This window comes from Stylophora pistillata, chromosome 7 (genome assembly GCF_964205215.1).
Source record: "Stylophora pistillata chromosome 7, jaStyPist1.2, whole genome shotgun sequence".
In the NCBI taxonomy this organism is placed as follows: Eukaryota; Metazoa; Cnidaria; class Anthozoa; order Scleractinia; family Pocilloporidae; genus Stylophora; species Stylophora pistillata.
In genome coordinates, this window is record NC_142525.1 from 3,409,388 (window position 1) to 3,422,279 (window position 12,892).

Sequence of the window (12,892 nt, forward strand, 5' to 3'; positions counted from 1 at the left end):
CAGCCAAGAGAGACTCTCAGGTACTGTTCGGAAGTTTTAAGCAAACTCGTCGATCATTGCGCTCAAAGTCCCGTTCGTAAATTCAAGACGCTACCAGACAGGCCTTCTATTATGCAGGATTCCGAACCGCACATTCACGAGTTACAATATATCAAAATTAAAATTATAACATAACTAGTAAATTCGTGCAAACAAATTCAATTGCGCGAGCGTGCTTCAATTTTCCATTGTGCACGCTGGTGACGTCAGCAAACAAATGCCTCGCGAAAAAAAATTTTTCTCACGAGTGACTTCAGCATTTTTCATTAAAAAACGGGAAAAATTTCTGCAAAAAAGTTAAATTAGATATGGCAACAAGCGAACAAGCCGACGAGGATCTGGGATGTTACTTAAAGTGGTAACGGGGAACGTGGAACGGGGAACGGCTAACGGCAAACGGGGAATGGGTGTACAGCGGTAACCCACCTGAGAATTCAAAATGGCGGAGTAAACGATGTTTCCAAACACTAATTTTATCGCTAGGTCGCTGCTTGCAGCGATATTAGACTACTCGCTTTTATTTAACTATTGCCCAGGCGAAGCCACGAAGCCTAGTATTCCGATGCGAGAATTCGAAGTCAACGTTTCTGCAATGGCTGCCACCATTTGTTCTGACGTCTCTCTTTGTTTTTCCTTCCTGAAGTCTGCACCTTTTGGCAGAGTTTGGGTATGGTGGTTGTTTGTATTGCCCAACAGCATTTTTTGCAGATGAGTGGCAAGGAGGTAATATCTTAGATTAACAGAAATGAGCTAGAAAACGTAATAACCAGCCTAGTTATTAAAATTACTACATGCAGATATCTTCTTACCTTACCGCAAAATAACATCAGGAACATATCTTTGTATCGGCCCATAAACTTCCATGTAAACAATAGAGAAATCAAACATTGACAGAACTTTTAATAACATTTAATTTAACAGGGAAACATGAGTTATGTCTCCAAGAATGTAGGTGTATGAATTCACATTCATGCTAATGCTTACAATAATATTTACACTGCATTGATCATATTCAAGAGAAAGTGATTCCCATAATGGGCGTGAAAGTCATTCAGCTGTTTGCTTTACAACATTATTGATATTGCTAGGTTGTAACGGTGAGGATATTGGAGGTAAACTTCATTACCTTGCAGTACAATTACTCTATGAATATAAGAATAAATGCCGCGAGCTTGTAGTTCTGAGTTGATTGTTCAAATGTTGTGCATGAACTGTAAGATACTTACCTCTCCGAGGACTTGATTTCTATGCAACCTGCAATGTGTGCCAGACAAAAACTAAATTTATGAGGCACTCAACATTTCAAAGTAAAATCCTTCAATAAAACCTACGCTTACCGTCCATGCTTTTTGCTCCGAAGATGTTCGGAGCAAACTAACAACTGTTAGTTAATGTTCGGAGCAACTGCTAACTCTGGGATGTATTCATGCTCAAATTAAATGATAACTTGTCGATCAGTCGGTCGGTTATATTAGCCACCCAGCCAATCATTTAGTTGGTTGAGCTGTCAATCAGTTGGTCGGAATGTCAGTCAGTCAGACAGTCAGTCACTTAGTTATCCGGGCTGTCAGTCAATCACTCAAGTCAGTCACTCACTCACTTGGTCGGGCTGTCAGTCAATCAGTCAAGTCAGTCACTCACTCACTTAGTCGGGCTGCCAGTCAATCAGTCAGTCAGCCAGTCAGTCAGTCATTTACTTCGTTGGTCGGGTTGTCTGTCAGTCAGTTAAGTCAGTCAGTTAGTCAGTCGGTCGGGCCTTCCTTCAGTCAGTAGTGAGTACTCCTGTATTGCTTTGGGATAGTACTGAGTTAAATAAAGGAAAAAATGCAAGGAAATATTCAGCACCTAATCAAAGTCTCCTAAACAGCTAGAAAAGTCCTTGCTTTTCCGTTTTAGGCCTTTTTATTGTTCTTCCTTAGATTAATCCTCCTTTTTTAACTTCGTGATAAACAGTTACAAGTTACAGCCGTTTTTGGAAATCTACGTATAAATCGTTAAAAATCTAAAATAAACAAACGAATCAAACTTTACGTTTAATTTGGCAGTTGTAACGTCATGAACTAAGAGTTAAACTCACTGTAAAGACACCTTCTTTTCGCGAAGGCCTACTAGGACCGAGTCCATTTACTAGCTACTTCAGGTACAATTTAAATGGCTCTTATTTCACTCACGCTGACGCAGTCTTAAAAGCTACAACAATTTTACGCAACGCTAAGATGGGGTCTGTGGATGGGTTGAATCAAAAGGTGCTCCCACTTGGTTGCAGGGGAAGTTGTTCCACTTTCCAAATGGTGAATCCTTTCCAACACTAGTGGCAGACTTGCCAATTTGTCCACTAGTGGCCGATTTTCCATTTTGTCCACCAGTGGCAGATTTGCCATTTTGTCCACTAGTGGCCGATTTGCCATTTTATCCACTAGTGGCCGATTTGTCATTTTGTCCACTAGTGGCACAATTGCCATTTTGTCCACTGGTGGCCGATTTGCCATTTTGTCCACTAGTTGCATATTTTCCATTTTGTCCACTAGTGGCAGATTTGCAATTTTTTCCACTAGTGGCCGATTTGCCATTTTTTCCACTAGTTGCATATTTGCCATTTTGTCCACTAGTTGCCGATCTGCCATTTTTTCCACTAGTTGTATATTTGCCATTTTGTCCACTAGTTGTCGATTTGAATTTTGTCCAGTAGCGTCACATTTTCCATTTTATCCACTAATGGCTGATTTGGTAATTTTTCCACTGGTTGCAGATTTGCTATTTTGTCCACTAGTGGCAGATTTGCCATTTTGTTCACTAGTGGCCGATTCGCCATTGTGTCCACTAGTTCCAGATTGGCCATTTTTTCCACTAGTGACCGATTCCCCAATTTGTTCACTAATGGCAAATTTGCCAATTTTGCCACTAGTGGCAGATTTTCCATTTTGTCCACTAGTGGCAGATTAGCCATTTTGTCCACTAGTGGCGCATTTGTCATTTTGTCCACCAGTGGCAGATTTGCCAGTTTGTCTACTAGTGGCACATTTGCCATTTTTTCCACCAGTGGCAGATTTGGAATTTTGACCACTAGTTGTCGATTTCCCATTTTGTCCACTAGTGACACATTTGCCATTTCGTCCACTAGTGGCAGATTTGCCATTTTTTCCACTAGTGGCAGATTTTTCCATTCTTCCATTAGATGCACATTTGTAATTTTGTCCACTAGTAGCCGATTTGCCATTTCGTTCACTAGTATACATTTGTACGCAATTCTCATTCTGGTTTCCATAATTGTTTTGTTCTCCCTCTGCCCATGAAGAAAATTGGCTTGTCACAGGAGTGTCGTCAATCTAGTAAAACTCATTGTCCGGTTTTCTGTAAAGTCCAATCTATACACGCAAATCTTGCATTGTATTGCGTATGAATTTGTTCTCGTCGGCATATTTGATTACTGGTACACCTCCCCCGTGGCTCTTGCAAATCCTGCAGGCTTCAGTCCAACTGAGCGCTGGGATGTCGAGGAAAAGGTAACATAATCGAGAATGGAGAACCCATCGTTTTTCACTTACCTGTTGTTATCAGCGAGTAAAAATTAAAACACCCAAGCAGATTAAAATCAGCTAGATCAGTACAGATTGAGAAACGTGTGCATGATTGAATGAAGAATTTTGAACCAAGAAATGTTTGATCCGATTATGAACTCCTTTAAGGCTCTATTTTGTCAGCCCTTCCCCGGAGACCTCAAGATTCGCGAATTAACTAAGTTGAAAAAGGACGACGAAGAAATATGGCAATTGATGTTTGTTTATCTAGAGGTGTCCTTATGATAGAAAATCGTACACCTTTCCCATTAAAGTTCGGAAAACATTTGTGCATTTTAAAAATATGATAGGATGATGTACCATCAATGCATCGTTATAGCTGGCTTCAACTTATAATAATAATAATAATAATAATAATAATAATAATAATAACGTTTATTCAAACCATAACAAGGAGGGGAAGGTTATTTTGGGAGGATACATATGTGATAAGGCGAATTGTTAATTTCTCGATTTTCTTTTCGCATTTCGTATGCTTCTAGCACTTCTTAATTTACGCGTATTCTTTTATCATTTTCACTAATTCATTTATTCACCATTATCTTTCCGCTCTAGGTAAATACGGCATTCCAAAGTGCCATATTTTATTTTGGGTTCTGTTTAAACCCTTTCCGTCTAAGTGTATTGTGTTTCCTAGATTTCCCTCACTATTTGGTAAGTTTCTGTCTCGTGGTACCTTTCTACTTATTTTAACGTTTTATTCAGTCGTCACCAAAAAAGTTCAAAGGGCGGGGGGGGGGGCTGTAGTTTAAACTGACTGTCAATAGCTGCTTATTCTTAGGGAGAGGGTGGAGGAGAGTCTAAAGAATATTACAGAGCTTAAGGGATCATTTTTTTTGACACAAAAGTCCTCTAGCCCCTCTCCCCCCTCGACGATAAGATAATAAGAGAACATATAATATTGATTCTGACCTTCTGTAACAGCGAGAAAGTCGTTCCTTCGTCGTCAGAGAAATTGTTGTTTTCGTTAACAATGGACATGTCGTGCTTGTTCAGTTCACAAGTTCCATCGTCTTTCCCCTTGGAGGACAACTTGAAGTTGGTGGAAATACACCAGGTGTTTCTGAGACATTGCTGACTACACGATAACAAAATGCGTAAATCAAATCGTTTACCGACATATCTTTTAAGGCTCGTATATTCTCAGGTTTCAAAAAAGGAAAAAGGAGAAATTTTGGGGTTGTCTTTGGCGGAAAAACGTGCATTACCCAACAGAAATAATAAAACAACTGTCGTCTTCGAAGCCATATCTTGTTCTGTTGCACTATGGAATAATCTTTACAGCTTGTAATAACACTCCCTGTACTTCGTAATTAGAATATAACTTCTCAAACTCATTAACAATTTATAACTCGAGCCCACCAATCAACAACTGTATACCACATCACGTGGCTGCGTTTGGATATCCAGTGAAAAACTAGATGAAAATCTTTTAAGATTTGGGTACAATATCCAACTGTCTATTGATTCTCGAAAAATCCTGCGACATTAATAAATTAATTCCAACTATATAACGTCTCACGCAAAAAAAAATCTATTTCCTTCAAAGAATGTAACAGAATGATTGGGAAATTCCCATATTATAGCAGTTCGTAGAATTTATAACGACTTTGAAATTACTGTTATCGAAAGTTACACTCTGAAATACTGAACTGACATGATCAACTCTTGCACATCCTGTCTTGAATTTTAAACAGTCCGCCTGACTCCATGGTGCAAATCTTGAGCGTTGAGCCAATGTCGGAAAATCTGTAACGCCTATTTGTTCTTGTAAACCGTAGATTTTGGAACAGAATTGATAGCACACTCCTTCATGAGGATCTTTGGCCCCGGAAAAAATTCGCAGCATTTATTCTACAGAGGCGCCATCATTTCTGTTATCAACGTAGATAACTAATCAACACTTGCAGTCGGCAGGTTTCTATGCGGGTAATCAAAAGGGGCATGCCATGAAATCTACAGCTCAAAAAGAATTAAAGAACCCTTTAATTACATGAGTAGTGTATTAAAACAAAAAATTGGAGAAAATATTTGAGGCGATGGAGAATGCCGAAAAAAAAAGATAATAAAGCTGTAATTTAAAATTCGTGGCAAAACATTGCTGCATTTTTAAAATACTCTTGCCTTTCGTGGTATCTTTTAACCTTGGCTCATAAAAAATGAGGAGTTACTGAAAATATAAAAGTTTCAGTTATAGATGTCTTTTGTACTTTGTGAACAAGAACGCGCGCGTTAACGTTTAGAACCCAGGGCCGGGTTGTTCAAAGCTGTGTTAAGATAACCCAGGGTTAGTGTGAAATTTGATTTCAGATCTGAAAGCTCTGAAAGAAAATTCAGCTTAATTCCATTTGTCTACAATTTGATCACTGAATGTCCTAAAAAGAACTAGGAAAAATTATCCCAAAATGGCTTTTGATTAGAGAAATTTAGAAACCTGGATTAAAATTTAACCCTGGGTTAGAGCTAATCGGCCTTTGAACAACTGGGCCCAGATCACCTGTTTCGTTCGCATGTATAATACATAATGTCAGGTAATGTACTTGTGCGCTACGAACAGCTCGGCAAGGAACCTTCCGTCCATTGTGGTTATTATTTTATAAAGGTTCAAGCTTTTATAAAGGTTTATAAAAGTTTTTATCAAAGGTTGACCAATTAATCCACAATTCACAATGAATCTTGGATCGGAATCACTTAGCGCGATGTCATCATGGAGGCCGAAGTCTTCGATCAGTTTTATAATATGTTTTTAAACAAAAATAGCTAAAAATAGCTACTCATTCAGTCAGTCATCCAGCTAACCGCCCCGTCAGTGAGTCAGTTGGTACAGCTCTCAGTCAGTCAGTCAGTGCTTCCGTAGTGTTTTGGAAGACGTATAAAATACTGACAAAAAAAAGGTCACATCTGTATTTAGGATCTAATTAAAGTCTCCCCATCAGCCAGAAAAGTTCTTTTTTTTTTACGTTACAGGCCTTTATCATTCTTCTATGCTCCATTTTGACGCTTTCCACAAAAGTTACAGCAGATCTACGTAGCCTTTAGTAAAGACTTTAAGATGATTTACAGTTAATTCAAATTACAGTGCGCCTTTCTGGCAAAGAACAAAAGGTGCACCCTCTTGGCTCTTTGGAGAAAAAATTACAGATATTGTCGTTCCACTTTCCTGATACGAGATGCTTTCCGGCAAACATGTTGAGACATCTCTCTCTCTTGCTATGATTGTTCGGCCATCCCTGCCTTTAGTTAAAGTAAACTGTTAGATTGTAGTGAATATGATTCAGTTATTAAAGAATCATTGAAAGGGCTCGCCCCATCTTTCAATTAGAGTTAATGGTTGGGGTTTAATTTGAAATAACAAGAATGTTTTCTAGGTCAACCTTTCTAGACAAACATTTTGTCGAAGGGGAAAAATTGGCAGGAAATGGAGAATGCTAAAAAGGAGTTACGCTCGGCTCGTTAAAGAAGGAATTAATGTAGATCATAATTTTAAAAGGTGGAATAACTTGAAAACGATTTGACACTCCTGGTTTGATATCTTGCAGTCAGTAATTACTTTGAAATAGATCGTGTTATTCTACAAAATTACATTCAAGTTACCCTCTAAGAAGGACGGAAAAGCAACTTGGAAATGAGCAAACACGATATTTCTGTTGTTGAGGAAATTATCACTGACCCTGTCAATTTAATATGTGTTACTTTTCCATTTGGCCGCCGAAGTCATTTCAGCTTTCTGTTTGTTTAAAGGCTGAACTCTAATTTATTCAGATCAATAGAATTCTAAAATTTCTCGGTTCCTTAAGCTTCGTTCTCCTATTTTAGTTACACAATTAACGTACGCTTCACTTAACCCTTTTATCAAATCCATTTATCACTCATCAGTACTCTCCATCGCCCCGAAAAATTGGAGTGCTAACATTTTGCAGCCTCAAACATCCACCATGAGAGGCTTACTGGTAGTTGCATGTTTGCTCATTTGTGTGATGGCAAGTAAATTAGCAGTGTTCAAAACTAAATTTTTCCTTAAACCAATCAAAGGCTTCTTCAGATAAGATGAACTAACATGCCATATCAGACACAAAATCAAAAAAGTTAGTACTTATTAAAGATGAAGCTCTGCGTCTACAATTAATATTTTTAAATGAAAGGGTTCAAGGTACAGTAGTCCTACTAGCTTAAACATTTCCGTTTACAAAATAAAAAAAAATTGACGAGATCTAGAGTTTTCAAATAAACTTGCTGAGATTTTGAATTTCTATTTGCAGACCAATAATAAATGAACAGTTCCCCGAGGGACCTAGAGCTTTCTATAGATATATTTAGATTGTTAACGTCGTACAATCTAGCAGCTGAATAGGCAAAAGAAGTTGAAGCCAGATTTTTCCATGCACAGATAAGGTTTATTTCTATTTTGATAACTGTTTAATTTGTTTTCTTCCTTTGTCCAGGGCGGTAAATTAAATTAAATTCAACCTGATAAAGATGCTACCGACGGAAAAATGTCGAAAATCCGCGCCACTTACGTTCAAGGCGAATAATTTCAAGGCCTTTTTTCTCCGGCCTAAAAACGTCAGATTTTTTTTTTGGATCTCATGGATCTCAGGCTTCAAAACACGAATTCGAAATTCAACTTTCGTCCTGGAGGGGTAAATTTCTGGGGGGTATTAAAACATAATTTGGTTTTATCAAACGAGTTGGTGAAGATCGATTACGGTAGAGATTTTCCAAAGATGACGTTTCAAGCGCGAGTTTCAGCGGACTTTTACTTGGACAGCCCCATCTTACAAAGATTAACAAGCGCCTAGTTCATTTACTAGTAAATCAGTACACACCGTGTATGTATTTTTTGGCCTTGTGTTGACGCTTTCCACAAAAGCTAGAAAAGAACTACATAGCGTCGAGATAGGGTCCACAGATTCACAAAAAACTTTTCTGGCAAAGAACAAAAGGTGCATCCTGTTGGTTCTCTCGACAAAAATTACACGTAACGTCGTTCCACTTTCCAGATGGGAGATACTTTCCGGCAAACATGTTGGCACATTTCTCTATCTTGCTATGACTGTTCGGTTCTCCATCTGCCCATAAAGAAAACTGGCCTGCCACAGGAGTATCGTCAATCCAGTAGAACTCATTGTTCGGTTTTCTGTAAAGTCCAATCCATACACCCATGTCTTGTACTGATTTCTGATTTTGAATCAGGTTGAGAATGAAGTTGTTCTCATCAGCAGATCTGATTATTGGCAGGTCTCCCCCGTAGCTCTGGCAAATATTACGGGCTTCAGTCCAACTCTGTATTGGGGTGTCGAGTATCAGATAACATGATTGAGAATGGAGAACCCATTTTCTCTGGCAAACCTATCGGTATCATTTGGTGGAAAATGAGATGGTTAAGGCAACAATACTCCAGCCGATTAATTGCATATGATTTTTCGAAGTAATGTTGAGTAGTGGTGAGGTAAATGTCTATCATTAAACCGTAAAATAATCAGAAATTAAACTGTTGACACGCGATTTTGTCTCTTTGCCGTTCGGAGATGTATGGTACCTGCTCAAAAGCTTGTCTCGATTGCGCTCCTAAAATGCTGGAAACATGTACACCGAAATGCACAAAATTCGCCTCCTGACTTTCTTGATATTTTCATATAAAAGCCAATCAGAAGCTTGATTTTTATTTGTTCAGAATAGTTGCTAAGATCGGTCAAGAAACTTAGAGTGAAACTTAGCTTTAAAGAGTTTCTCATAATTATAAGAGAGATTTAAGCAGAAAATTTCTTAAATCTATCAATAGGCCTGCGAAACGTTGTCAAGGGAAAGGTCAGTGAGTTCAAATGGTTGATAAAAAAAAAAATTGCATAGATTGAAGTCGTTGACTTTAATGAGTTAGATATATGTGCTCTTTACCTACAATTTCCTTAAAACTTTCTCACAAAAGTAAAAATCATTCGATCGACGCTGCCAGAGCCATAAGCAATTACTCCAAACGCCAAAAGTTGATCTAAAGTTATCGAGCACGATCGAGGCAGCCCACTTTTTTATGACTTCCAAATTAGCATATCAGCGCGCGCAAAAAGCACTTTTCAACTGCCTTGTATATACTAGAAACACTTAGATCAGTACATATTTACAAATGAGTGGGTCCTAAAATTATCACGTGCTATCGATGCAACGTGACAACTGGACTTCCACTTCTCAGGGGCCGGTCATTATTCATCAGGGGGGGAGGGGAGGGAAGGGGAGCTTCGGAGGACTTGGAGTTTAAAGAGTGTCAGAAGGCTCTGTAATTCTCTTCTGACTACACTCATTGGCAGTTGATTGGCAGTCAAATTTTTTACAGTCTCCCCCTAATGCTCTGTTGGCAGCAACCCTTCCTTCCTCCGTCCCCCCTGTAATTCGCGTGTCACCCCCGACCCTCCACCCCTTTCCTCAGGCTAAAAATAGTGACAGGTCTCTTAAAACAGGCACAGCGTAAATCTTACCTTTAAAAACAATGTGAATATCGTTTCTTCCTGATCAGCAAAGTTACTTCTTTCGTTCACAACGGAAATGTCGTGCTTGTTCAGTTCACAAGTTCCTTCCATGATTTTCTTCTTGGAGGACAACTTGAAGTTGGTGGAACTACACCAGATGTTTCTCAGACATTCTTGACCGCACGATAACAAACTGGGTGAGTAAAATCGTTTGAAAACGTATCCTATCAGCCTCTTATTTTTGAAGGTTTCGAAATATGAGCAATGAGAATTTCTAGAGTAGCCTTCGGCGAAAAGACGTGCCGCAGTTCCCATCAGCATCAACAACACAGCTGTTTTCCGCGCAGCCATGACTGTTGGTTAGACAAAATTAAACAATCTATTGAAGGCATATTATGCATGGATTATATCCAGCCTATCTTTCATTCGAACTAGTTGGGTCTGAATGATGTTTCCCTGACAGGTCTTTGTTCGTTGATGTCAGGTCAGCCTTTCTAAACAATTATTTTGCCGGGGGAAAATTCAGCAGGAAGTGAAATAAATGCTTAGAAGAGTTTCGCGTAGCTAGACAAACAGATAATTCATTTGAAAGCGAATTAAAAAAAAATAAAATATATTTTACACCAGATCACTTGTTATAAAGTGTAGAAAAGGTTGAAATAAAAACAACAACAGCTGAACCCGTTGTTCAGACGTAACCAAGGAAGCATGGTAATCCATATGATAATTTCTGTAATACAATTGTCTTGAGTTAATTAAAAAACGCACAAACAAACACACTTTGAAAAAAACTTTGTTAGATCTACATATTGTTGAGATGGAGTCTATAGATGGTTTGATTTACAATAATCCTTTCTGGCAAAGAACAAATTTAAAGGTGCCCACCCTTAGTAGTGACGGGGAAAAGTGCAGTCAATGTCATTCCACTTTTCCAATTGTAGATGTTGACACATTTCTCAATCTTATGAAAGTCGCTGTTGGAGATATAAGAATTACTAACGTTGCTGGGTAGGGAAGGGTTCAGCGGTCATGACGTGCAGAATAGATTCGTTCATGTAATCCTTTCACAAAGATGCGCTGACAAGGACTGGGTACTAATAATTAGATACTTGTAAGCAATCCTGTAAATTCGTACTCGGCGTGAAAGTCAATATTTTACCTAACGAGATATCCTCCGAGCAACAATGGCTACAAGGGATTGTCGGGTTGTTGGCGTCCTCTTAGATCGTGACAGTCATCACAAGTAATTAAATGGTTAATCCGTCTTGAGAACAAGACTAGCTGGGTTGGAATCCTTGCTGTCTTTAGATCCCATTAATATATAAGTTAATTTACCTCTAGTTACGTTGCATTTTACCCTCTGAAATAATCTCATGCTGCACGTGGACTGATCAGAAAGGATTCGCCGGTTTAGAGTTTATTTCGATCTGAGTTACGATTTAGCTTACCATGGTAAATGCAATTAAACTGTGGAGGGAAAAAGTCATTGCTTTTATCGCATTGTGATAAAATTATGATCTAATATATGATCAGTGCATAGCTTATTCAGTTCGTCTTTATGTCACGGTCTCGATTATGATGACCAGAAGTTACCGAAACTGCATAATTTTTCATTGCTTTACGGGATTTACAACGGCCACTTTTAATCGCCTCCCGGTTAGCTCAATGGATAGAGCGCTGGACTGTTGTGCGGGAGGTCGAGGGTTCGAGCCCCGGCCGGACCAACACTCAGGGTCTTAAAATAATTGAGAAGAATTTGCTGCCTTTCTATAACATCAAGAAATGGTTAGATATTCTAGTCTTCTCGTATAGGGACGAATAAATGGACGTCCCGTCTCCTGCAGGGTTGGGGTAGGAGACGTTAATTTACCACACACGAGATGACTGTGTGATGGATGTCCTCCCCTGGGTGCGATGGGTGGGTTTACAGAGGGCCATGTGTTAGAAAACTCTTTACTGAGTTAATCATGTATTTACCCTCTTGAAATAAAGAACATTGTATTGTATTGTATTGTATTGCACGTAGGCGTATTTTGAACTTTTCGATTTTTCCGAGGAATAAAAGGGCAATGTAACTTTTTGATATAATTTTCGATATAGGTTCATTAAAAGGGTTCTTTAGTAGAACAAAAATGAACTGCGAAATTTTGCAACTGTCGGCGGATTCTCGATATTTATGGTCAGTGACTCTCAGGACCTTGATATCCATTGTTTTCTAAACAGAGTATTCTATGGCATCACTACTGAATATTCTGAGTTCCACAAGGTCTAGCTCGTTCGCAAAGGAACGAGAAATGCGACTTGAAAATTTTGAAGATTGGCCGCGCGGACGCCATATTTTCAAAGTTGATCATTTAGTGTGAAAGCATGGAATGATGCCCCTCTAGTACTCCCTAAAGCTATCAAAGCATATGTGCAAACGACGGATTGTGATTGGCTTGGTGATCTCCTAACAATAGAGGAGGTTTGGGGAGAAAATTCTGCTTAACAGGGAAGGTAGAGGGGACTAGCTTTTTCGCGGAAGCCCCTCACGTGGTTCGGGCGGCTACGGGTGGTTCAGGTGTCAATGCACTAAGATAATATATTTACACGATTAACTGCTTCTGATTATAATTGGGTTATTCCGTTTAATAATATCTGCTCCCCCTACATAAGAAACTAGTTTTTGATTAACATTAGCCAACACAAGTCAATCAACTAGAAATGATTCCGCAATACATGCGCTCACTTTTAACTTCGCGGTAACAATTATAAGTTACAGCGGTGTTTGGAAATCTACATACCAAATTGTCAATAATACAAAACAAACCTACC

At 38.9% G+C, this 12,892-nt stretch overlaps 1 protein-coding gene and 1 pseudogene across 2 annotated transcripts; both read right to left on the reverse strand.

Moving 5' to 3' along the window:
• Positions 1-2,978: 2,978 nt before the first annotated feature.
• On the reverse strand, positions 2,979-6,198 carry LOC148726202 (uncharacterized; annotated as a pseudogene).
• A 1,791-nt stretch (positions 6,199-7,989) lies between these two features.
• Positions 7,990-10,736, reverse strand: LOC148726203 (low affinity immunoglobulin epsilon Fc receptor-like). 2 transcript variants are annotated; one of them, XM_088726507.1, is made up of 2 exons: positions 10,088-10,736; positions 7,990-8,900 (listed from the first exon to the last, which is right to left on the reverse strand). In XM_088726507.1, exons 1-2 carry the CDS (start codon positions 10,427-10,429, stop codon positions 8,529-8,531), a joined length of 714 nt encoding a protein of 237 aa, XP_088582633.1. In that variant the 5' UTR covers positions 10,430-10,736; the 3' UTR covers positions 7,990-8,528. The 2 variants fall into 2 exon arrangements, with proteins under 2 accessions (XP_088582633.1, XP_088582632.1); XM_088726506.1 differs by having other exon boundaries at positions 7,990-8,966; positions 10,088-10,731.
• Between the last annotated feature and the right edge of the window lie 2,156 nt (positions 10,737-12,892).

Bases quoted from the DNA above. Each gene is read 5' to 3' on its own strand.
- LOC148726203 (XM_088726506.1), bottom strand. From the start codon at position 10,429: ATGGCTGCGCGGAAAACAGCTGTGTTGTTGATGCTGATGGGAACTGCG. The intron at 8,967-10,087 runs GTAAGATTTACG...TGATACCGATAG, and splicing joins TATTCACATTGTTTTTAAAG to GTTTGCCAGAGAAAATGGGT.